Source organism: Hippichthys cyanospilos, chromosome 11, assembly GCF_059441005.1.
Source record: "Hippichthys cyanospilos isolate Australia breed blue-spotted pipefish chromosome 11, RoL_Hcya_1.0, whole genome shotgun sequence".
In the NCBI taxonomy this organism is placed as follows: Eukaryota; Metazoa; Chordata; class Actinopteri; order Syngnathiformes; family Syngnathidae; genus Hippichthys; species Hippichthys cyanospilos.
Genome location: NC_142379.1, coordinates 392,945 through 418,621, shown reverse-complemented (window position 1 = coordinate 418,621; position 25,677 = coordinate 392,945). Strand labels below are relative to the sequence as shown.

The 25,677-nt window shown below is 54.9% G+C and overlaps 2 protein-coding genes across 5 annotated transcripts; both read right to left on the bottom strand.

Moving 5' to 3' along the window:
- Positions 1-1,521: 1,521 nt before the first annotated feature.
- traf4a (tnf receptor-associated factor 4a) lies at positions 1,522-14,537 on the bottom strand. Of its 3 annotated transcripts, none has more exons than XM_088427590.1 (7): positions 13,705-14,537; positions 13,006-13,279; positions 6,135-6,186; positions 5,580-5,684; positions 5,078-5,239; positions 3,861-4,022; positions 1,522-3,602 (listed from the first exon to the last, which is right to left on the bottom strand). In XM_088427590.1, exons 2-7 carry the CDS (start codon positions 13,146-13,148, stop codon positions 2,070-2,072), a joined length of 2,157 nt encoding a protein of 718 aa, XP_088283716.1. In that variant the 5' UTR covers positions 13,149-13,279; positions 13,705-14,537; the 3' UTR covers positions 1,522-2,069. The 3 variants fall into 3 exon arrangements, with proteins under 3 accessions (XP_088283716.1, XP_088283715.1, XP_088283718.1); XM_088427592.1 differs by having other exon boundaries at positions 2,502-3,295; positions 3,447-3,602; positions 13,006-14,535; XM_088427589.1 differs by having other exon boundaries at positions 13,006-14,536.
- A 985-nt stretch (positions 14,538-15,522) lies between these two features.
- Positions 15,523-23,798, bottom strand: nek8 (NIMA-related kinase 8). 2 transcript variants are annotated; one of them, XM_088428149.1, is made up of 15 exons: positions 23,589-23,798; positions 22,742-22,895; positions 22,180-22,412; positions 21,344-21,475; positions 21,060-21,268; positions 20,862-20,941; positions 20,531-20,700; positions 20,256-20,403; positions 19,631-19,707; positions 19,436-19,553; positions 19,215-19,365; positions 18,714-18,877; positions 18,455-18,607; positions 17,843-18,001; positions 15,523-16,490 (listed from the first exon to the last, which is right to left on the bottom strand). In XM_088428149.1, exons 2-15 carry the CDS (start codon positions 22,875-22,877, stop codon positions 16,462-16,464), a joined length of 1,959 nt encoding a protein of 652 aa, XP_088284275.1. In that variant the 5' UTR covers positions 22,878-22,895; positions 23,589-23,798; the 3' UTR covers positions 15,523-16,461. The 2 variants fall into 2 exon arrangements, with proteins under 2 accessions (XP_088284275.1, XP_088284273.1); XM_088428147.1 differs by having other exon boundaries at positions 22,742-22,947; positions 23,589-23,796.
- Between the last annotated feature and the right edge of the window lie 1,879 nt (positions 23,799-25,677).

Sequence of the window (25,677 nt, the reverse complement as noted above, 5' to 3'; positions counted from 1 at the left end):
TTTTTTTCTTTTTCAAACCTACAAACATACCACATCAGCTGAATGTCATAAAGGAATGCGAAACAGCCGCGTAGCCTCAGCTGAGTTAAACCGCAAACGTGTGTGTGTGCACGCGTGCGTACGCACACACACTGCAGCCTGTCTGAGTAATGGGATTACTTTTGGGATAATCCTAGAGCATGAGGGAGGTCACACACACAAAAGCTTCATTAATCACACATTGATGGATGGATGGATAGCTAGCTAGCTAGCTAGCAAAATAGATAGAAAATCATTAACTCAATTAAAATGAGGCACTAGATTACAAGCTATATTAATTCCATTTTTCTGCTTGGCATTACTAAATATGAATTCAATGAAACTGTTAATGATTATCCATGTAATGTGAGTAGCTTTAAATGAAAAACAAAGGGGAATTTATTCACTTTAAATACATTTTTACGTGAACAAGGAATTATGAAATTACTTATTGATGTTATCCTTTAATTCTATTGCACTAATTTACGCACTTAAAAAAATTATATTTTTCATAGGTCAATATTTTAGCTGTACGACGAATTCCTTTTTGTTTTCATTTCTAAGATAGTCCTAATGAATGAATGATTAGGGGATTTCGACTTTTCGTCCGTTTTTTGAGCAACCTCCACGTACTGTATATTATTTTACAGAGAATTAGGCGTGGGATTAGAACACTGTAAACAAATATCCCAATTTTCCTTTTCCCTCGACATAAGCGTGGCTCCGTGAAAAACGCAACACAAAGGGTCAAATTTGTCAGTGTTAGCCAACTTACCTCGCAAGAGTTGTTGTGCTTTTTCCACCACTCCCTTTTCATCTCATCGCTCAATTTTAGAGTTGATGGACAACTTTTTTTGTTGTTGTTGACGGGCGTTGGTATTTCGCCGGCCGTCACGGCTTGTCGTGGTTGAAACTAGCTTGTCCGGAAGGCGGCAAAAAAATCGCTTCCGCAAACATCTCTGACGTCAGCAAAACGCAAACCCGCTCACACCTGTTCGGGAAGATGACTGCGCGCTATGGCCGCCATGACGGAAAGACGCACGCGCGTTGGAGACGAAATTCAAGATGACACATTTCCTCAAAGAAAATGTTGACGTGGGTATTTGAATGGGCAAGTTCTTCATCTGAAATGTAATTGAAAAAATAAAGACTTTGACACCTTCATGGTCAAGGGAACAGTTAGCGCGCGTTTGGCGGCCGCCATATTGGTAAGGTACAGGGACCGCCCATAACGTACGAGACGATGGCGAGCATTACACCCACCGCAGACGTTGTCTTTATGATAAAAAATTGCGTTACACCAGTCGCAGTTGTTTTATTAATAATATTTAACTATTGGATGTTTTTTTTTCTCAATCTTGTAGAATTTCCCAGAACTCCCTATTTTCATATAGTGCACGATAATCCCAAAATCGAAACAAAGGACTCCCTATTTTCATATAGTGCATGTTAATCCCAAAATCGAAACAAAGGAATTAAAGACACCTTTAAAACACAATCCAGTATGTTTTTTTGTTTTTTTATTTCAGTTATGAAATCAAGCACTCATCAAACGACACATTAAAACGTTTTCCGCGCCATCTGCATCGACTGGCGGTGCGGCAGCACTTTAAAATAAATACTTTTTTTCAGAACGGAGGAAAATAATAGACAAGACGCGTGGCTCAAACTCGAGACGCACAGACAAATGGACAAACAGAAACTTCAAGTTGACCCTGACTCTCAAACCCAAATAAAAGAAGTATAAAACGATCAGATTTTTTTTTCTTAAAAATACAGAATCGTACAAAAATGTCTTTGCAATCACTAAATATCAGCTGGCATTATGAGCAAATCAGTGTGTGTGCGTGTGTGTGTGCGTGTGCGTGCGTGCGCGCAGGCATATGTTCTAAGACAAAAGACAATGTGCTTCTGTATGTGTACACGACTTATTCACACATCGGGCTGCAAATGTAAATTACACAGTCGTCCGCGCAGTCGGAGATGAACGCGACCCGGGCGCATGGAAAACGACACGCGGCCAAATGTCAAGGGTCATCCGGATGAACAGGTTAGCGCAGCCGTACACGATGTTCACATTTTCTGTTTACAAAAAAAAAGAAACAATAATCATCAAAACTATTTGTAGAACTCTTCAAAAATAGGTGGGAGGGGGAGGGGCAAAATAGCAACGGGACTTTCATGAGAACGGGTACAAAAGGCGGTCCGGGCGTTAGCACATGTAGCATGCACGTACGTGTTCCCTTTGCCCTCTCATGCAGGCTCATCCTGGAGATATAAAAAGGCCACATGGCTTTTTCCTTCCCTCTTAAATGCACGTTTGGATCCCAATCAAACGGACTTTCTCTCCGAGCGGGCTCAGCTCTTTTGTCGCTAAACGAAACCTTCCAGACAGGGGGGAGCGGGTTACCCTCACATGTCTTCGTCCGCTTCCGGGACGGGGGCGGGGGGCGCTCATCCGAAGACCGACACGAGATGCTTCGGACCCCTCCTTTATTTAGGTCCAGAGAAGCCGGTCCGGAGTTTGCATAGAGGGTGAAGGAGGGCGGGGCGGCGCGGCCGGGCCGGGCCGGGCCGGGCCGGGCCGGGCCGGGGCCGCGGGAGCGCGTAAACAAAGGGAAGGCGGGCGCCCGCCGGCCGGCTCTCAAGCCATGATCTTCTGGGGGATCTCGATGGAAGCCTTGACGAAGACGCAGTTGTCGCGGACGTAGTTCCTCTTCTTGATCTCCTCGTGCGAGATGAACTTGGGGTAGCCGAAGCCCAGGGTGCTCTCGTCCAGCGAGTTGCGGGCGGCGCAGGGCTTCTGGAAGTTCTTCCAGTTGGGGTCCGGGTTGAAGGTCTCGGTGATGTGCTGCGGCTTGGAGAGCGAGGGGTCGCTCTGGTCCAGGATGGAGAAGGTGACCTTGTAGGCGAAGGGCCACTCCAGCAGGTTGTCGTACTCGCCGGGCAGCACGCGGATGTAGACGGAGAGGTGGGAGCCCTCGCCGCTGCCGTTGCCGTTGAGGAAGGCCGACACCTGCAGCTTGTAGCCGTAGCGGTGCGTGTAGAAGGGCGGGCTGAAGAACTCGTGGTTGCTGCGCAGCTTGGCCTCCTGCAGCTTGCGCGAGTAGTCGCTCAGCTTCCAGATGAGCACGCCGTCGTGGCCCACCGACAGCTCCTCCATCTCCCGCCGCAGCTCCGCCATCTCCTGCCGCTGGCGCCCCACCAGGTTGCACATCATGGTCAGGTGCGACTTGGCGCTGTCCTCCAGGTGCCGCCCGACCGCCAGCTTGGGGCACTGGGGAACCGACCGCAGAGTGGGCGGCGGCCGGCCGAGGGTCGGTCCGGCCCGGCCCCGACTTCCCTCCCGACGGCTCGGGGGTGTCCGGGGTCGGCCCGACCCCGGACACCCCTCCTTCGCTCCTTCGACGCGTGGTTCCCGGACTTACCCTGTGTTTGCAGCCGGCGTCTTTGAAGGGGCAGAGAACCAAGGCGCTGCCGCAGTTGTCCTTCACGTGGTTGGCCAGGTCTTCGCGGGCGATGTTGGGCGTGCCGCACTGGTTGGGGCACTGGACCGGAAAGCGAGGGCAGTGGTACTGGTGGTTCTGCGGAGGGGGGACGGACGTTTGAAAGGCGCCGCCGGCCGACTCGGAAGCCCTTTTTCCCCACCCCGCGCGCGCGCGCGCGCGCGCGCTCTTAATCCGTGAAGGCCCCGCCCCCGAAAAGCAACGCCTTCGCTTTCCAGCGCCCGCATCCGGGAAGATTCGGTAGTTTGATATTAGCGGCGACGTCCGAGTGCAGAAACCGAGGAACGCGGCGCTGATCGACTTGACCTTTCCACGACTGGGCGGAGGGAAACCGACCTGGATGGTGTCGAAGACAAACTCCTTGCCGCAGTACTTGCACGGCTGCGTGCGCTTGGGGCACTCGGCCAGGCCGTGCTGGGAGAGCAGCCGCCGCATCATCCGCGCCCCGCATTTGTTCTCGCAGTAGACGCTCTCCTGGGGACACGCGCCCTGGTGGTTCTGGACGACACGGAGGGAGGGAGGGAGGGAGGGAGGGACGGACGGCATTAGCGGGGAAAGGAGCCGAGCGCCTCGCGCCGCACTCGGGACGCGTCCGGCGGCGGTCTCTGCCAGGTCGCGGTTCGGGGTGGCCGCGCGAGCCTCTTTCGTCCTCCGCCCTCGCAAATCAAACGGGCTTTTATTTGCGCCTTTCTCAAGTGACTCCATTTTTCTAAATCCGCCGCACATTTGAAGATTTTTACCATCAAACCTTTGCCTTTTTCTTTCAACCTTTTTTGCCTTACTTTGGAGGTCGGTCGGCGCAGAATTTTGAGCAATCTTTATATCAAAAGCATTTCACATAAACCCTTTAGCGTTGTGGACGAAAATTCTCGTCTTCAAAAATTCCCGTCAAATAGGTTCTTTTTTGGAGGCTAGCCCGACACCCTCGACTCGCGCGCGATGATCTAATCTGAGGTGGTAAACGTGAGCGTCATTTGACAAACAATTATACAGGTACGGCATTTACACGACACTACGGCTGTTCCTTAACCATTGTGAGAAATGGTTAACGTGACGAAAGTGGCTCTCGCTTTCAAAAGGTTGCTGATTCCCGCATAATTCTGAGTAAGGAATGAAAAGCAATCTTTCATATTAGCGCAGAAGGTTCCGCGGGCCTTGAAAGATGAGCCAAGACGCTAAATATTCAGGCACTCTATTGCCTTTTCCCATAACGTTTGTCATTGAAAGGCGTAAAGCGCAGGCGTCAGACTTCGGTCCTGGAGGGCCGGTATCCTGCAGGTTTTCCGCTTTTTTTTTTTTTGAGCATGGATACGGGCAACCTGGGGGAGGCGCGCAAAGGAATATTTGCGGGAAAACAGTTGGGGCAGCCGGCTCGTCCTTGTTTTCACCATATTAGCAGTACGGCGCTCACGCGGCGACGGGGAAGGACCTGAGTCAGCTCATTTCCAAAAGCGCCCGTCACAAAGAGCGCTTTTCACGCCCGCCCGCCTTCTTGACGCTAGGCCGGGTGCCCCGGAAGCCGGCCCCCCCCCCCCTCCGTTCTGCGTTTTTACCTCGTAGGCCTCGCCGGTGAACTCGCTGCCGCAGAACTCGCACTTGACTTTGCGCTTGGGGCAGTCGTGCTGCAGGTGGTCGGGGAGGTCGCGGCGAGTCAGCTTGACCGAGCAGCGGTTGGGGCAGGGGATCACGTTGAAGGCGCACGTGGAAAAGTGGCCCTGCGGGGGTCGGACATAAGGCGGGGCGTCAAGGCGCGACGAGCCGCGTTTGGACCAACGTGACGCCGAGAAGCTTCGGCCCATCGGTCTGAGCGGGCGGAAAGCTCCACCCCCGCCTCAAGTCCTTCGGCTTTACAATCGAAACGGGATAGCGCGGATCATCCGTTGTTTTCACTCTGGAGCCAAATGAATATTCAAAGTTTCGAACGACCGGGATCGCTTGAAGCGAGAGAGAGAAAAGCCGACGCCCATCTCGGTCGGGACGCCCGCGATCCTCCCGGTCCGTCGGCAAGATCGCTTCGGTCGGAGCGGCGCAAACGTTCGCGAGCGCCGTCGTCACCTGCAGCTGCTTCATCTGGCCGGTCCAGCGGCAGCCCTCCTCGCTGTGGATGCAGCGGATGGCCAGCGCCAAGATCTGCTGCTCCAGCTCCGGGTCCGGGTAGATCTGCAAAAGCCGAGTCCCGAATGCGTTGGCGCGCTTGCGTTCGAGGTGTGCGCCGTTCGTCAATCGTACGCGCGCAACGTAAAGGCGTGCGAATCAAGTGCTTCGCGTTCCGATTCATTTGCTCTCAATTCGTGATGTCCTTTTCTCGACAGGCGCTCTACCAAGCGCCGTTTTAACTCGTTCGATCCCGTAGGCGTGTCTTTAAAAAGTTTAGCAATGACATCACGCAGGAAGCACTTGACGTGAGCCCAAACTAAACTCGAGTGAACCTACAAGCTCAAAATAACCCCCCCCCCCAAAATACCAACTATACCGGCGCTCTCGAAGTGGGCTTTTCCGATGACGCTCGGCACTGACAGAGTTAACGGGATGCTTAAAATATGAAGCAATTTTCCAGGGGAAAATGCCAAACGAACACAAGAAGACCGGCGCGAATGAAGTCAGTCCTACCTTGGCGTAGTCCAAAGGCAGTTGGTCTTCGGGACACTTGAAGACTCCCTCGCTGCAAGAACAAGACACAAAGGCCGTCATCAAATATGGGCTCGAAACGCTCCCGCCCGGTGCCATTTTCTTTAAGGTTGGGACTCCGTGCCGGTGTGGAGTACGCGCGAGCGCCGCGTTTGCCGCTTTCAACTTCGGCCGCACACCCGAGAGTTTGCGCTTTGAATAGGCCGGCGTTCAACTTTGCCACCGCCACGCCAGGCCCAAAACCACATTCGGAAATTCCCTTTTGTCTACTACATGCGCTCCAAATTCTCGGCATAAACTTTGGAATTCTACAAAGTGACTGTCAAATGTCCACTTATGATTCCGACGGCCCGCTCCTCCTCCATACTTCTCGCGGGGCCCGTCGGGACGGGCGTGGCCGCCTCGTTTCATGTTACGCGGTAAATCTGCCCCCCCGCCCCAAAAGAGTTCTTCTTTTAAGGGGCCGAAGGAAAGAAGCAAAGGGGCCCTAAAATGTTCACTTGAACCCCAAATGCTAGATTTCTCCAGAACGGGTGCCCGCCTGCCACTTTTTTTCACGCCGCCCATTTCCTTTTTTTCATCCAAGCGGCGATTTGAGACGGCGCTTTCCACACTTTTTGTGGAAACCTACCCTACTCACACTACCGCTGCTACTACTACAACTACTACTACTACCACGAGCATGTGCGCGCGTGGATGTCTGGCCCGTTTCCCTGGCTTCCATCTCCAGCAGGGAGCCGACGCAGAGCGTTCTTTGCGCCTTTTCTTTCATGCTTTGGGTGGGCGTACCTCATCAAGAAATGGATTTAGCCGCTCATTTCATCATTTCTAGTGAGTGGCGTAGCGTAGCCCCCACCCCTTCCTCCGTAAAGGCGCAAAGGTTATAGTATCAGGGCGACGTCTTGAAAGCACCTTAAGGTGCCCCCGGGACGGTTTTACGTCCGGGTCGGTCAACCTCGATTTGGAGCGCTTCAGCTAAGCTAACTTAGCGGCGGGCAGGCTTCGGAGACGTTTCGCCGTTTGCCCCGGAAGCCGCGAGAGCCGGGCGCGTGTGAAATTTGCCCGTTTCATCACAGATGGCGCGTCTAATTTTAGCCGGGGCCTCGGAGGCCAGATTGGAGGGGGGGGCGCTAATCCGCCGGAATTCTTGCGCGGCCCGGCCTATCGCAAAGGCGCGTCGGGGAGGAAAGCGCGCCTCCGTCCCGGCCAACAGGAGAGCAAAATTGCTAGCGTGCCGATTGCGCGCGCCCGCCCGCACTGTTAGCGAGCTTCCTTCAAGCGTATGCAGATACAACACGTCTATAGATCCACGCGAGTACACCTCTAGGCCAGGGGTGTCCCACACACGGGCCGCGGGAAACGGCTTCGATCCGGCCGGCGAGATGATTACGTACTGTATGTCAAAAATGAGCCGACTCGTTTCCATTTTTTCAATAAATGGAAAATGCTTAGGGATTAACGGTACTGCATTCCTTCTCAATTTTGTCTTGTTTTTTCAGGCACTTTGATACCTTTAATGTGTATGTTTTTATTTAAGTCCAATCTCTATTTTTGGCCTTATTTTGAGAATGTAAGTTTAGTTTTTAGTTTTGGGGTCACGCCGAGCGCTTCCTGCGATGTCATTGCCGAAGTGCTAAGGAGGCGCTAGCAACGCGACGCGACAGCCCAAAGTGTGCATACTCGCATAAAACACATATTTAACAGAGCAATTTGTTAGTCGTACGAGGTCAATCGTCGGCGGCAAGTGCGGATGAAACCGGTAAAGATGAAAATGCGAAAAGCGATCGTCTGGTTTGTTGGCGAGACGCCGGGTTTTGTCATTGTAACGGACCTTGACGCAAATGAACTCCTCGGGCGCCAAGACGTCGCATGTTGGGTAGCTACGGAGAGCGAGGGTCCCATCTGGCGGTCACGCCCGATTACTGCGGCGCTCAGTAAGCTTGAAACCAAGAGGCCGCGAGTGTCACCCCTAACCCTAACCCCTAAGCCTAACCCCTAAGCCTAACATGACGCCAATTCCGGTCGCTGGCGAGGAAACAACCAACGGTCACGTCACGTCACCGAACAACGGATAGAAGTATCCGCCGTCAAAAATCGGAGCCGGAGACAGCCCGAGTTTGGAGCCGAGGTTCGGGCTCGCGCTTCCAAAAGACAAGTCGCCGAAGGCGGCCTTCGCACAAGGCCGTCTGTGTGCGCCCCGCTCGGGAAGCGGCCCCGCCCCGACACCTGCGCCCGACGCCTCAATGTCTCCCAATGTCCCTCCGTCCGCACAGAGAGCCAGTCAGTCGGGCCGCGGGAGGCCGCAGCTGGCCGCGAGCCATTTCAATGGCGCCCTTCATGCTTTTCCAAAGGCTCACACCTGGACGCCTTCAAAAGCCCCCTCCAATATACGGAAAAGCCCGCTCCGCCGGATTAGAAACTTCCGCCACGTTACGCCTTCAACTAGCGTATTCTTCACGCCGCGAGGCCGCGGTAGCGGCGGGCTTGCGTTACGCATCCGCTAGATGGCGCCGCGCCAAAGGGAAGCAAAACAAAACCATCACATAGGTCGCTCACGTAGGGCGGAGCTGCGCGAAAGGCAACGTCAATTTCAATCAGACACGAAGAAGCGGAAAGTACAAATCAGCATTTGAAGGGCCACAAAAAGTGAGGCGGTGGGCCGGATCCGGCCCCCGGGCCTTGACTTTGACACCTGCGGTTTCCATCAATGCCAAGAGCGTCAAAGAATAGAATTGGGATTTTTACGACTATTCTCACCGATGGCAGGGAGAGACTTGAGGAGTGGACAAACCTGAATGGCAAGAGATTGACGCACGTCCCGACTCAAAAATACCCTCAAATATCCGCTAAAAATCCCTTGCCGTGGCTTAGCGGAAGCCGCGGCCGGGCGAGAGCGGCCGGGCGAGAGCGGCCGGGCGAGAGCGGCCGGGCGAGAGCGACCGAGGCGGCGGCCTTCTGACCCGGGCGGGGGGAGGAAGCCAATGAGGCGAGCGAGAGCGACCGAGGCGGCGGCCTTCTGACCCGGGCGGGGGGAGGAAGCCAATGAGGCGAGCGCTCGCGCAAGGGTGGCGGCGGGCGCGCCGGCCCGCCCGTGAAGGAAGTGACAACGAGCGTGGGTGGCTTTCGCGCGCCGTCTTGCGCAACCTTCTACTTTCAGCAAACTTTTTCTTTCATCTTCCTAGGCGGAGTTAGCGGTGACCTACGGAGGAGACGCCGCACACGCCAGGAGGAGCCAAGCGGGGCCGAGCGATTCGCCGCAAAAATCAAAATCCCAAAGAGCGATACGCCAACGCAAAAATCAAATCCTAACGAGCGATCCGCCAACACAAAAAGCCAAATCCCAACGAGCGATACGCCACAAAAATCCAAATCTCAACATCGTTCCTGTCGCTCTGGACCGCCACCGTGTTGCAAATGATGGAAAGTCCCCGGATTTTTTTCACCGTATCACGAAAGAATCAAAAAGCACAAGCGTGTCAAATTTCAAAATGCGGCGATTCCGACATTCGGGCGCGATGGCCGACGGACCAGGCCGATTCCGTGTCCGAAAATAACCGGCGTCCGATTTTGGACCGTATAAAAGCTTTTTTCCACGGAATTTTTCCACGTTTTTGCGGCTGTGAATAAACGGGAGCTACAGATGTGGGGATAAAACAATCGGAGCGGTCGAAGGAGAACGTATTCGTTGGTTCACTTTCAAAGCCTTGACAAAATTAGGGGGAGGTGGGCTTAAGGGGAGGGATTGAAAAAAGGCAGCGAGCGGCCCGCTAGCCCCCTCCCCCGGATGGGCGCGTAGGTCGCGGCGCGCGCTAAATCCTCTTTGCGCCCGGGCCCACCCTTTGAGCCGCTAAGGAGCACGCGGCTAACTTTCAGGCGGGAGTCCGGCTTCCGCTTTGGAGCGGCCCTCGGCTCCCGACGGCTTCCGCTTTGGAGCGGCCCTCGGCGGCTCGCGCCAGCCCCGCCGCTTCCTCTTTGCGGCCGAGTTTGTTCCCCTCGGGGCGTCTTCGCTCGACCGCGCCTGCCTTGAGTTGCGCCCCCCCCCCCCCCCCCCCCCCTTCTAAAAGGCCACGAAAACAACAGCAAACCGGTTCGGCTGAACTCAAGCGGCCACGCAGACAAAAAGCGCAGCGTTTTGACCATTTCGAAAACACGTGGTCAAATTTTGGGGGTGTGTGGAACAAACCGAGACGAAGGTTGAAGGGAGGGCGAGCCGAAGATTCCGCTCTTTCGTGGACCGCCGAGAAAAACAACAAACCGCAAAGCGCGGGGGAAGGGGGGGCAAGTTTGCCAGCCTTTCAATGACTTCATCGATTGGCTTTTCCTGGACTCCGATCATGCAAAAGTCTTCAAAAATCAGGACGGGGTGCTTCTCTGCTGTGCATTGTGGGACTTGTAGTTGACAAAAAAAAAGGCTTGGATCCAAGAACTCCATGTTGCAGGAACGCTTCTATTTAGCTGAGGGGAAGCCTTTGATTTCATGCCACGCGTAAGCTTATGTCTGCCAAATCTGCAGCACTGAACAGCTATTACCAATTTTTTTTGAATGTAAAAAATGAAACCGCCTTAGAAAGCATATATGCACGGATAGGGCCGATGCCACTAAACGTCTTAAGGGATGGAAGTCAACGCGCGTGACATTACGAGCCTTTCAAAGTCGGTCCACGATAAAAAAACATATCAATCGCCTTGCGGCGTAGTTGCCCAATTAGATTTTTATGTCGTCACGATATCAACAATATAAAACGCGTTTGTTTTTTTCCACCAAAAAGTTGAGCGGACAATGTTCAACAATCCCACTTGCGGTTGAATTCCTTGTTTTTTTTCCTTTTTGCCAATACATGTCTTTTTTCTCAAGCGGCGTGAAGTAGGGCTGAAAGGAGTCCTCCAGTAATTGGAATATCTCGCTTGCAAAAAAGTGCCCGGGGCATTTTTCTCTTGCCCCGGATACCCGCTCATCAGTGCGCATACACGTCAGGAAAAAGAGGTCAAGCCAATGGCAGCAACTGTATATATATTTATAAAATGAGCCGATCCGGTGCCAGGGATGCATTTTCGCGTTTTTCAAGAGTCCGGACGTTCAATACGGAATACTTTCGTATTAGCTCCGTGCTTACCGTTAATACGTTCATTTCCGGACACTTGAGTATCAACTCGACATTTAAGCGTCCGGGGTTGAATGTCCGGACTTTTAAAAAAGGTGAAAATATGTCCGTCCGTCCCCCCCCCCGCAGTCAGGCCAAGGACCCCGGGGGGTCCCGGCTTCGAGAAGCACTGCGGTACGAGCGCTCAAGGCGAAGGTGAACCGAATGCAAACAATGAACACGCTTCCGGTCCGGGGGCGTTGTGACTCGGCCACCGGGGGGCAGTACGGTACGGTCGCGCAGCCGCAAACAAAGAAGTCTTTCACAAGTACCGCACGCGACTATGCCGAGTGCAGTTTTGTTACTTTTCGCAGGGGATTAAGCATATAGGCGCGAGTATCGCTTTTGTCGTCCGTCTTTGAGCTCCGAGCGTCGGAACCAGACTTTAAGGCATTTCGCCCCGGCGGTCGGCATTAAAGCCAGCGCGCGTTTACGCTCGTTTTGAAGACGCCAGCGACGTCGGGGGGAATCATTTCAAGTGCTTTATCCTTGGGCTAACAAAAAAAAAAAAATGTATTGCCTGAGAGGCAAACATGGACGGCAGAAAGAGTGGTTCATTTTCTCTATTCGAGCCAATAAAAAGGTCAACCAAAAAACCTGCGCCATTAGCACCTCCGTGGCAATTGTCAGGCTCGGGCAAACTGGAATATTTCATAGACAACAAACCAGAAGGAAGACGAGTAGCTTTTTTTGCCCGCGAGGAGGGCGGACAGAGACTTGCGCCTTCTACTCTTTCTTTGTTTCTTTAATGAGCGATCGGCGCAACGTGGCTATTTCTTCAATTCGATAAGCATTTTCCCAGAACCCGACAGTAATCATTCAGGTATCAAACAGCCGAATGCCGGCGGAGGTACGGGAAAATCCCGACGGGATCGAAAGTACGCCGACGTTTGTTGGCAGAGGACGTAACGATCCACTCTTAGCTACTTATAGCAAATCTCACGGATCTCAAGATAAAGCAAACAGTTTTCTTTCCCGGGGGGGCGCGGCTTTAAGGCCGCCGGCGCCCTCAAGGTACCGTCGGCGCTGTCGTCATTTTCCGAGACTGCGCGGGGATCAAAAGCTCCAAATGAAACTCGAGGTACCCAAAGAGAAGTGAACAGAGAAAGAAGGCAAAAGGGTCAGGCCAAAGTGTCAATCTTTTTCTAATCTGTATAGTTTTGAATAAAGTAGCGGCTAGATTCCTAACAAAGGAGAGGCTGGTCGACAAAAACGACGTTGCGTTGTTTCCTTCTACACGGAAGCGCGGAGCAGTCGGAGCAGTCGGAGCAGTCGCTGGCGGCTTGGAAGGCGTTTGCAGACGCTGGGCACGTGTAGCGGCCGAGCGTCAACAGAACCTTTGACCCGAGCGGACACCCGCGTACACAACACTGGCGTTTCTTTCTTCTCGACGATTCGAGAACCCGAAGCGCGGATGGAAACGATCGCCGGAGATCCGGCTTTCGTCCGCGCGGCGCGCCGTTTTTTTGTTTGTTTTTTTTTGCTTTGTTTTCGTGTGCGCGTTCGGGCCCGGGAGAGAAGGGAGCCGGTGTCGTCGTGCCGAAAGGTGAGCGGGACACGCCTACTACCGCCTTTATTTACCCAAGCTCAACCGAAACCGCGCGGGCGGGCGCGCGCCTCGAGGCGGCGTCGATCTATCGATAGGCTGGAAAAGCGGGCGAAAAGCGCAGGCGGCCGCGGGTCCCGTACCCCGTACCCCCGTACCCCCGTACCTGAGGAATTCTTGCAGGCAGGTGTCACAGAAGCGGTGTCCGCACGTCGACACTTGGACGGGCTCCCGCATGGCCTTGCTGCACAGCGGGCATTGGAAGCGTCGCTTGGGTTTCTCCAGGAACTTGTAGTCGAAGCCGGGCATGGTTGGTGCTGGCTCGGCGCGGCCGCGGCTCGGCTCGGCGCGGCTGCGGCTCGGGCGTTCTCGCGGCCTGCTTCCCCTCGTCGTCGTCCTCACGCCGAGCGAGGGCTCATATCAGGGGATCGCTCGCCGAGCTGAAAGGCGCAGCAGAAGCGGCTCGTTCGTTCGCTCGCTCGCTCGCTCGCTCGCTCGGCCCGGCCGGGACTGGACTGGCCTGGCCTGGCCTGGCGCGGCGCCGACAGACACGCAGACGGACTGGCGGAGCGAATGAAGGCGGGACCGGAGCCCTCCGACTGTTTAGGTGCACCCGGGCCCGCCTCCTCCTCCTCCTCTGAGCAGGAGGAGTCAGGAAGCCGTTCGCACCATTTGATCCCCCCCCCCAACACACACACACACACACACACACACACACAGCGTTTCCTCGACAATGTCGCTTTTGTGCGCGGAAACGCGCGCGAGCTTTTCCATTTCGCTCCGACATCAGCCAATTAGACAGGATGCGCATTTGCTTGCTGGCCGCGGCTTCCGATTCACACACAAACAGAGACGAGACACTCACGTATCTTCAAGCAGAAGCGTAACACCGCCATCTCGAGGCGCAAGTGCAAAACAAAAGGAGAGCCGAATGAGGGAAAAGGCTTTCCGCTTCGCGCGTGAACGGCTACAAATTCGCATTGAACGGTATGCCCGGTTGTCCGCGACGGCGGCACACGCGTACGCTCGCTCACAAGGTGATAACGTTTTCACCTGCCGTGTTGCTCGACCGTGACGTCATTGTCGCGTCATCGCCGGGGAAACAATGGCAACGCGGAAACGTGCCACGTCATTTATTCCTTTTTTTTTTTCCCGACGCTGCGTTAAAACACGTAAAAGACACTCGGTGTGCAACGAAGGCAAGATTATGAAGTGGAGTCTGAAGAAAAGTCAAACGGGAAAGTCAGAACTATTGGAAAAGCTCCTTTTAACCCTTTCACCCCTGTTGGGACAACGCGTCCCGCAGCTTTTCAAAAAGGGAAAGGTAGCAATAAGAGGAAATGGCGCCACAGCGATCTCCGCGTTCTAGCGGCATTCGGCGAGCTTTCCGTTACCGGGCCCACTGTCTCGCCTCGTACGATTAACCGTCGAGCACTGCGCAAATATGTTGACGATATATGCGTCTTACTAGAGGAGACCGATTGCTACCGGCGTGTGCTGATCATTTTCACTTCTCTGACACGTTTTGGTACAAGTATGGCGGTCGATGAGCTATGCGCGTGCTGTTTCTTGGCGGAAATGGAAGCGAGACATTTTTGCACTCGCTTTCCAAGTATCCTAGACTAAGAAACAAATAACATGCGCCAGAGATTTGATTTTCCTGAGGAATAAAAATCCGATGGAGCCGGCAGTTAAAGGGTGATAAACAGTGTGGATTTTGATAAACGATCGCAGGCGGAGAATGTTGAAGATCGGTGCCAGGCGCGCGGCACCGACGACTCCGAGAGGAGCTGAGACATTCCGACCGGACGGGCCTTTCCGCCGAGCGCCGTCGCCATCTCCGTCGGCGTCCCGGACGGAGCGCTTTTACGCTCTTGCGGGCCTTTCGGTGGCCGGCGGCGCACGTGACCCCGGACGGCGGCGGCTCGCCTTCACCGCGCTCCACCCGTTGCTTTGCTAACGGCCTGCGATGGCTCCTTGTTAGAGGACCCCCCCACCCCCCACCCCAAAAAGAAAGCAACAAAAATCCTCATCATTGTTGTATTGTACTTCTATAATAAAGTATCCTGGCAATGATGTGATCATGACACGGTTAAAACGCTAGCGTCATAACTGCAGCCCGCCCCGCCCCGCCCATCCAATCAGTGAAGGAGGTTCCCCGCGCGGACGACGGAACGGAAGAGGACTGTCGACCAAAAATCAAGTTCTACTGGCTTACTCTCATTTTAGGGTGGGAATTTTCAAAAGCGCTGCCCCACTTTCCTGGGCGAAAGCTTCCATTTCCCCAGGAAGCTCGGTCGACAAAATAAATCACTACGCCACAGAGCTTGATGGTTTAATATTAAAAGGAAGGCTGGCCATTCGTGTCGTTTATCTATTCATTAAAAAAAAAAAAAAAAGGTGAGAAGAATTTTTCTCACTGGCACACAACCGAAGTATTTCGCATGACGAAAATTCTGGAAAGACATGCTTTTTAGCATGATTTGATCTAAACGGAAATGCAACATTGGACCGCAGTATAAAGCTCATCTTTAATGAATGGTTTATTATAAAGCACGTTTTCATATATAGGGCGCACCTTATTATAAGGCGCATAGAATAGAAGCTACAGTCGTGGCTGGGCTCGCGTTACGCAGCCACTAGATGGAGCAGCGCTCAAGGGAACACCGTCGACACAATTAGATAAGTCGGTCGCACTTTATTCATAGATCTTCGGAAATGAAGACTCAGGATGATTTGCGGAAAGCGCTAGCTGAGGAACGACAAAAAATAGCCCTTGACGACATTGAAACCAAGACAAATTCAAAGTTTAAAAGGATATGCGCTTAAAAAAGGGTTAGTACATTTTTTTTAATCACGTTGCAAGCAAAAACCTTTCAAATACTGAATATTGTTTTGGTGATTTCAAAACCGTATTTGATCAATGATATCTTTTTGCGCCTTGTCCCCAAATAAATTGCTACAAAATTGGAGCATTACAAAATATAGAACATGGTTGATTGTAAAAAACACATTTATGACTGAAATGCAGAGGTCAAAATTGAAGAATTGTCTTGGCCGTGAAATCGTCCGAAAATGAAAAGCCGCCGTTTATGCGCTGCGGATCGCAAGGCGCTGCGGATTGCAAAGCGCGGCGGATTATAAGGCGCCGCGCTTTATAAGGCGCCGCGGTTTATAAGGCACGGCGAATTAAAAGGCACGGCGGATTAAAAGGCACGGCGGATTAAAAGGCACGGCGGATTAAAAGGCACGGCGGATTAAAAGGCGCGCCGTCAACCTTATGGCGTGCAAAATAGGCTATTTGACAACGTAGGAGCTAACTCACCACGTTTATTTCTTCTCATGTCTCTTTTCTAGAATAATGTGTTCTGGAAGGACAGTCTTGCGCGTGATTACGTGAAGCTATGTTTCAAAAAGTTTGGGTTTGTTTTTTTTTTTACTTCTACGAAGGCGGATGGCCATTTGGAAACCCGGTGACGTTTTCCCAGCGCGAAAAAACAAAAACAAGACGCGCACCCAGACCTTGTCCAAAACCTCCCGGGTTCTTCCGCTCCGACGGGCCGGAGGCGTCGCCGTACTTTTTGTGGACGAGGTCAAGCGGGTCGCCGAGTTCGGGCCGGCTTCATCTCGGGGCGGCTTCGTCCGGCAAAGCTGAAACGGGACCGGAGAAACGCCAATGAAGGACGGGGCGGCGAGACGCGCTTTTCTTCCCCAAAAACCAAGGCCAACATACGGCATTTGGGCCAACATTTGGGCCAAAATACGGCATTTGGGCCAACATTTGGGCAACGTCTCGACAACATCTCCGCCGCTTATTGAACGGTAAGGCGCCGTGATCTCGGCTCCAGCCGCGCGGGCTCCGGGAGAATTGAATCCCGCCTTCCCCGCTTTTCACATTCACAACGGATCCGCCGGCTTCTTCTAGTCGGCCCGCAAAGGCTGGAAATCGCCCGGCGATCTGACAAGCGTTGGATCGGAGCGCTCCTTTCAAAACAAAACGGCGGATCGGGTCGGCGGGCCGAAAAAAAGAAAGAAATGTGGTGACGTCGCGCCACCGAACCGAGAGTGCCGACCACTTAAAAACGGTGGCAAGATCCCGTTTTACGTTCCAAACGCCTCCCCATTAGACAAGCGTTGGCCGAGGGTGTCGGATAGCCTCGGTCGGAAAAAAGCGTATTTGGAAACCGACCCTTGTTTTTGCTAAAACCAACGGATGAGCCGAGGCGTGACTCGAAAGCGGCTTTCACAAACGCCGGCCCGGTCCGAACGTCGCGGCTCGCGGCAACGACGTTCGACGCTCGACGCTGTGCCCCATTGAGCCCCTTTAACCCGGGCTGGCAAACGGACTTTAACGTCACTCGGCGCAATGTGCTCTTTTAACATGGAACTTGACCTTTGGCATAGTATTAGATAAGCACCACCTAGAAAAGAAATCTACTTGATAAGAATTGCATCATTTCTTCTTTTTATGACTACCCCCGCTTTACGCCGTCCCGCCTTACGGTTTTTTCATCTGAAGGCGTGGACCGCGAGGTTTTTTCCTCCCCTCTTTACGCCATTTTTTTCGCCTCACGGCATCAAAAACAACTTCAGTTTCTCAAACGCGGCGGTCAGTGTGCGCGCGCGACCGCCAGGCGTCCGCCGGGCCAACGTCATTACCGCGTCGCCGCTTACTCACTTACGTGGCTGCGATGCCGGTCCAGTCCTGGATATATTTCTTTATTTATCATCTTATTTCATTCGATACGTGTATATTATATATAGGTAGCACTTAATATACTGTTTACTTTGCAATTTTTAAGATGTATATCCAATCTTGGGGTTTTGCACGCATCGGCTAATCGACATGGACGCGGATCGCCCGCCACGCGGCCGATTGGCGTTCCGATCCCAACGGCGGAACGGATTCGTCTCGCCGTACTTTAAAAGATGAGAATTCTCATGCGCGGCACCCAAAGAGTCCCCCCCCACCCCACCCCCCGAAAAAACGGGCAAAATAGTACGTTTGACCGCCAGGAGGCTGTTGCCGTGACAACAAGCCACCGAGGCGACGGTGTACGGGTGGCTCTCGTCCAGCCGCACGGCCTTGGGTATCCCCGAGTCCTCCTCTTTTCTGCCCAGGCGCCCGCGGGCGCCCTTTCCCCACGTGTACACCTCGCCATCTGCCAAGAGCAACATATGACAGGAAGTCAGGTCGGCGAGCGCGCGGGCGGGCGGGCGGGCGTACAAAAACATCAACATTTGAACTCATTGACTGCAGTCCCAAATCACTTTTTAAGGGGGCCGAAATCGGTTGCGGTAACGCAGGGGGCAGCAGCTACTTTGGTCCCGAGTAATACGAAGGGCCGGCGGTTTACGTGAAGGCAACCCGTCACGCCGGCCTTTTCTCACCGTCATTAAGGAACGGCCGCGGCGGATCGAGTGGCGCGCGTCATGGAAATGTCATACGGGCGCGATCGTTCGCGGAATTCCTACGACGTGAGCAATCGCGGAACGGGCCTGCGGGCTCCTCGCGAGCGGGCGCCACCAACCGGCTTCGGGCAGCGGGCGGGGGACGGCCTCAACCGGTCGAGCTCGAGGCGACCCGCTCTCCGGCGAGGCTTTCCCGTACTCACCGGAAGTGACGGCCAGCGTGAAAGCGTCTCCGCAGGCCGCCATGGTGACGCCCTGCAGGCCGGGCACCGGGTAGGGAACGCGGCCGCCCCGCCGGGAACTGCGGCCCACCTGCCCGTGTTGGTTGCTGCCGAAGGTGATGCACCGGCCGCTCTCTGGAGGGAGGGAGGGAGGGAAAGAGAGGGGGTTGGGGGGCGACCCAGGTCGATCGCGCGCGTCCATAGCATCTTGGCAAAGCGGGGTCCGACGGCTCCGCCGGACCTGCGACGGCGACCGAGTGCGCGGCGCCGATGTCGACGCGGACGACGTTCTCCTCGTCGAGCGGCGCCGAGCGGACGGCCGCAAACGAGTGCGCCTCCTCCACCTGATCGGCGGGGCCGGGCTCCTCGCCGGACGTGATCTTGTCCAGGCCCAGCTTGTTGAACCTGAGACCAAAAGGCGGCCGTTTGGGAGGCGGCCAGAGGGACTCGCGCCAAGTCGTCGGCAGGAGGAGAGGGAGGTCGGGGCGGGAGGTCGAAAAACACCTCCGTGACACTTCAAGTCGAGGGCGTCCAACGGATTTTTAGCACGGGCCGCATTTGAAATGAACACATTTGAAATGCGCCTGACCTCCTTTTGAAATCGGAGGCTGGTATCAAGCGTTGAAAAGACAGATCGGGAACCCGCAACTTGCAAGTTTGCTATTTCAGCCAGCCGGAAAGAGATTTGGCGCGCCGGGCCTCGCGTTTGACTTCCCGCGCTTCGCGTGGCACGCGGGCAAACCTGTTGCTTCCGCACGCCACGATGCCGTTGGCGGCGCCGATGATCATGGAGCAGTCCACGCCGCACGCCAGCCGCCGGGCCTCAAAGCCGGCGGGCAAAGGCACCCGCCGGGGACAGTTGCGGGCGTCCTGCGCGGCCAGGCCGAGGCGACCTGCCGGCCACACCGGAGCCGGCGTCACCGGGCCGCCGGGCCTTTCCCGGGCGCGCCTCCGGACCGTTACCGTTGTCTCCTCTTCCCCAGGCGAAGACTTCGCGTTCGTTGGTCATGGCGAGGACGTGGGACGCGCCGCAGGACACCTGCGCCAGCTCGTAGCCCAGGAGCGCCTCCACGATTTTGGGCTGGGCCGATGCGGCAGAGCGACTCGTGAGACGCTCGCCGGCGAAAAGCGAAAGCCGACGACGGACGCCGCGAGTACCTGCGCGACGTCGTTAAAGTTCCCGTGACCCAAGCAGCCGTTGCTCCCGCTCCCGAAGGTCATGATGATGCCTCTGTCTGCGGAGGACATTCGAATCCTTCGCTCGGCGGAGAACACGTCGCCAGCGTAACGGCGACTCGCGGGGCGGGTCCGCAATCGGAGGGCGTTTCGCTGTCGAGATTCTTGAAAAGTCAGCCGCGACTTTTCCCGTTTTCCGCAACGTATCCATCGGCTCGCGAATCATTGCGACGGACGCGTTACGATTCGCTCGATAAATTCCCGCCCCGACGTGAGCTTTTTCTCTTTGCTGGCTATCGCGGCCGACCAAAAGGACAAACGTACGCCAATAGGAAAGAAAAATCATAGGCTCGCGCGCCTAACAGTCGCGGCGTTCGCGTGACGGAAAGCCAGACCTTACGTAGAGCAAGGCTAACTATTTCATAAAAGCGCGAAGAATAAGAGAGGGGACATAGCGTTGCTCTAGCTATTTTTGGAAAAACTCTTTGACCACCGTGTGAGCCGCAGTTGTTTTTTTTCCTTCTTCTATCGCGCCAAAAGGTGCGGCGGGACGAGGGAAAATAGCATTTTAGGGGCCGCTTCTTCGGAAAAGCCTCGGCCGACTCACCCGTCACGCAGGCGGTGAAGAGATCCCCGCAGGAGACGGATTTGACGCTGACCCCCGACTGGCCCTCCAGGAAGCGCCAGACGAACTGCGGCTGCGTCCGCTCCGCCGCTCCGGGCGGACCGACCTCGGCCGAGCCCGACGACGGCGCCTGACCACGTCGGGGGGGGGGGGGGCAAAAACTTTTGAGCGCCGCGGGCCGGACAAATGGGAGTCCGGCGATTGGGACGCCCGGGCCGGGAAAACGCCTCATTTTTCCGATGGGCGTCTCCACGCACCTCCCAAGCCAGGAGGCGGCCCGACTTGGTGACGGCCATCTTCTGCGTGCGTCCCAGCGACACCTGCAGCACCTCGGCGTTGAGCGTGGGCAGGCGTAGCGGGGAGGAGATGCCGCCGCCCCACGTGTACACCGACGACGGCGGGAGGGAACGCAACTTGCCGGCGCCATCTGTCGGCGTCAACCCGGGGCACGCTTTCAGGTCGCCGCCCGTTTCCGGGGGTAACAATAATCCTCATCGTCGAAGCGACGTCCGACGCGATCCCCTGGACTCGACCGCGAACGGTCGCCGCGGCCCGGGCTCGTAGAAGAAAACGGCGCGCGCGCGCTACCTCTGGACCCGCTCGTCGGCACTCTCCCGCCGGTTCTGCCGCGCGGCCCGCTCTGCGCGCCGGACAGGGGCTTCTCGATCCTGCGCCCAAAACCTTTTTGACTTCATTGAAAGCGCGCCTCGTAATCCGGAAAAGAGGGCCGGGTCATAAACGGCGCCTTCCGGTTCGGAAGTAACTCGCCCGCCGCGGGCGCCCGACCTGCGCATCTTGACGTTGCCGACGTCGGTGCCGAGATTGAGCAGCGGGCGTACGCAGACGGGGAGCGCCATGATTTCGTTGAGCTGAGGCCGCTTGGAGGGATCCAGGTGGAGCATATGGAGGATGAGCTGGCGCAGCTCCGGGCTGTAGCGCTCCGAGATGGGGGCGAAAGCGCCGCTCATGATCTTCAGCACCAGGGCGGGCAGATTCTGCCCGACCAAAGAGAAAAGGGACGGGCGCTCGGGGCGGCCTCGGGGGAACTCGGGGGAGGCGGCGTTTCTCACGGCGGCCTCGAAGGCTCGCTTGAGGCTGGCCAGCTCGTACAGGACGCAGCCCAGAGCCCAGATGTCGCTCTTCTGGTTGTACGGCTTGCCCTCGCACAGCTCCGGAGAGATGTAGCACGGCGTGCCCACCACCTGCGGAAGAAAAGTCACACCCGTTGAATTTTTGCCCGCAAAAGGCGGAACCTTCCTTTTTTTCTGGCGCCCAAAAACTACGACCCGCGGCCGTCGATTGAAGGAAAAAGAGATTTGGAGGTGGAATTTGCGTACGTAGAAAAAAGCGGCTTGACTTTTTTGCTTCGACCATACTTTCGCTAATCGACGTACCCGGCTATCAAGGAGGAAATCGAGCGCGTCCTTCCTGTAATACGACCGCTGATTTTTATCCTAACGGTGGAACTTTTTTTTTTTGGTACAGCTTCGATGAGACAAATCGAGTTTTTCTTTTCTTCTCAAAAAATACAAAACTTCTCAAATACTAGTACGATGTTTCCGCGCGGATAAGTTTCCCCAAACGGAAGGCCAAACTCACGGGCGCCTTCTATAAACGCCGACTTCAAAATGGGCCTTTTATTCTTACTTACGATATTTACCGTAACGGGCGGACGGCGGTTGGCCGTTAGCATCGATTGCCCGTCGCAGCTTACGGCAGAGCTTGTTGGGGCATTATTTTCCAGAAAAGAAGCGAGCGGACCGAACCGGCATCCTTGTTCACGCGCAGCAATACTACCAAACCAAACATCGCTCTAGTTCTTAGCCACGCCAACATAGAAAATACCAGAATTTGAGCTCACCGGGCCTTGGCGGAACACCGGCGCCTAAAGCCAAGCGCGACTCACGGTGTAGGCTTTGCTTTTGCTGACGAGGATTTTGGAGATGCCGAAATCGCCGATCTTGACGATCATCTGGTGCTTGTCCATGAGAATATTTTGCGTCTTGAGGTCCCTGTGCAGGATGAGCTTGTTGTGCACGTGGTAGAGGGCCAGCAGGATCTGCACGAAGAAGTGAAGGACGGTGTCCTCGTCCAGCAGGGAGTTGCAGCGCTTCTGGATGTAGTCGGCGAGGGTGCCGCCTACGCGCCGACCGTCGCCACGTGAAAAGGTAAAGGCACGCGATTATACGTTATGAGCGGCGATTTTCACAGCGGTTACGCGCGATCCGACCGCGTCCATCCGTCTGCTCCAGCACGCGCGCTTGAAATTTGGCTCCGGGAGAAGTTTGCCTTTGAGGGAGGGAGCGCTAAAATCGGTTCCATTTTGAGACACTTCTAGGGGTACCCGGGAAACGGCGGCTTTGTCCCATGTGTTTTCAACCGTGGCTTCCGAGCGACCTTTTCGTACGACGGACGCCGCGCCGCGCCTCCACTCGACTCACCCGGCGCCACGCCTCCACTCCACTCACCCGGCGCGTATTCCATGGCGATCATGAGCGCCTTGTCCTCCAGGAAGTTCTCGTAGTACTCGATGATGTTGGGATGGTTGAGCAGCTTCAGCACCTGGCACTCGTTCTGAGCGGCCAGGCGCTCGTCGCGGGACATCTGCTCCACGGGGATCTCCTTCAAAATGACCAAAGCGCCGTCGCTGCGCCGCCGACACAGGTGGACGATCCTGCAGGACGGTTTGGGCGTCGGCGGGTGTTCGGACCGGAGGGGAGGTCCCCCTCCGGACCGAACTCAAATGCGACGTTTAAAGCGAAATACATTGAATTTTGGAAGGTGAAATGAAGTGGCCTTCTGCTTTTTTTCCGTCTTTCTGAACGCGTAGGACTGAAATTGTGGGACTGCTGAAGGATGCCATTGAGCAGCATCGATTTCGCAAACGTGTTGGAAACGAGTCCAGAAGTTCTCATTTCAAACGGGAAGTGACGTTTCCGCGAAGGCATTTCCAATGTGTCGCGATGACGTCAAAAAGTGAAAGTTAACAGGTTAAGCGTGAAAAGAGATCCCGTTAGAACGCTATCGCAACGTTTATAAAACACACGAAGCACATATTCAACACGAGCAGGATTTGAATGCGTCGCCGCTGTCGCGTTGTTCCAAACTAGTTATAAATGGTGGCAAGCGCCCGTCTTCGATCGAACACGTTCGCTGGTCGTGCGTGTCTGTCGACGAGCTAGCTAGCTAGCTGGCGAAGCGTTCTGGACTCGCTCCGCGACCTTTTGAACCTCGTACGAACGCGAGCCCAAGCCTCCTTCTCTTAATACGTCGGCAAAGCGTGTGCGTGGTGGACGCGGACGCAGTTTGTTTTACCCGAACGCTCCTCTCCCAACAACTTTGATTTTCTCGTATTTCTCCATCAGGACGACACTTCGGCCGTCTCCCCTGGCAACCCGAGCCTTCGCGTCCGGGCGACGGAAAATGCCGAGGGACATAATTAGCGAAACGCAAAACCGCTTCATCGATTGGTCCCGTACTTCTTTTGCCGTCCTTAGCGGTAAAATGTTAACATCGAGTCTGTAAAGAGTCTGACGCCTATTTGATTTCATGCACGGTTAACATTTGAAATAGACAACTTGCAAGTCGCTGTCGAATGAAGCGACATCGTACGGACCCGGGCTCAGGAATAAACCAATCGCGGCTCAGTTTGCCAATGTCACGTGACTAGACTCAGGAGCCAATAAGCGGTTCTGCGTTAGAGTAATTGTAGTCGTGGGCGGCGAAAAACGGCAATCTGCTTCAGCTCTTCGGCCCGCGCGAACCCGCGGATGAAAACGGTGAGGCGGGCTCGGGTAAAAGTAAGCCCGCGCGGCTCAAAATCAGCAAAATCATTTTTGCCGCGTACGCCGGCGTTGGAATCCCATGCCAAAATGGCCGCCTCGAAGGCGCGCTTTGAGCCGCTGCGCGGCGGCTTCCCGTTGCCGCCGGGCGCGGCTCCGGAAAGCAGGCCGCTGTCTTTTCTCACCAATATCATATGTGGGCAAAAAGCACCCCGGGAAGCTCGCGACACGCCCGCAGCTCCCCGGACCGGCCGGGCCGCATATTCGCGCGTCCGGCGGCGGATGTTTGCCGACGCCGCTCGTCTCGCTGCCGTCAAAACAAAAACACGCTCAACTCTTCACCTCTCGCATGAAACGACGCAATTCCCACGGGACAGCTCGATAGGTAGACCGATGCCGCCCGCCGTACCCGAAACGACGTCACTCTACGCGCTCAACGCACCCTAATCCTAACCCTCCGGCAGGGGCGCGAAAGCCATTTTAAGCGCGGGCCGAACTGCGCTCGCGGTTTCTGTCGGAGGGCCGTCGCGCCTGAGGAGTCCGGTCGATTTGCACATTTGCCTAGTTTGGAAATCGGAGGCCGGTAGCAACCGCTCAAAAGAGCGATCGGTCACAAAAAATGCGTCGTTTCCTCAAAATAAGCTTTTCGGAACTTGGACTAGTAGCAAATGTGGTATCGTAGTCAGAACCTTGAGGTCGTAATGAGCGTTTTGCGGGCCGCATGAAATGCGGCGGCGGAACCTTTATGTACAAAAATGGTAAAAATGCCATAATAGCAAAAGTAATTAGGCTGTATACAGTATATATTGGAAAGGAAAACGGATTGTTTTATACGTCATCCTTCGACTATGACGACTTTTGCATGACGGGAGTCCAGGCTGAGCCAATCGACAAAGTCATTGAAAGGCTGGCAAATGCCATGTGGCCCACGGTGGTTCCGGCGAGCCTACTTGGACAAAAATGGTCGTATATGTGTCATTGAGTATTGTGACTTTTGCATGGTGGAAGTCCGGGCCAAGCCGCTCGGCGAAGTCATTGAAAAGCTTGCGAGTGTCATGAGTTGGCCGCTAGTGCCACCCACCCGGTGGTTTTGGGGTGTACCCCCCTTTGCAAGAAGGGACGGCATGTTGAAAGTCGTCATGTTTTGACAATCTATGCAATATTTTATCAATTCGAATGGAACTCAGATGCGCAACGAGGAAGAAAATTCGAATAGAGCTTCGATGCCGCAGATGGTCACCTAGAGGTTGAAGGTAAAAGTGCACCGCGCGGCAACCTCAAACTCAACGTGTAACGCACGGCAACCTCAAACTCAACGTGTAGCACACGGCAACCTCAAACTCAACGTGTAACACACGGCAACCTCAAACTCAACGTGTAGCACACGGCAACCTCAAACTCAACGTGTAACACACGGCAACCTCAAACTCAACGTGTAGCACACGGCAACCTCAAACTCAACGTGTAACACACGGCAACCTCAAACTCAACGTGTGCGTTGGCTGACATCTAGCGGATCGTTTTGTTCAGTCTCCCCAAAAATGTCACGCGTACACTCGGTCTCGCGTACTAACCCCTGCGTTGTTACTAATACATTCCGAAAGTCGTGTAATTACTGCAAT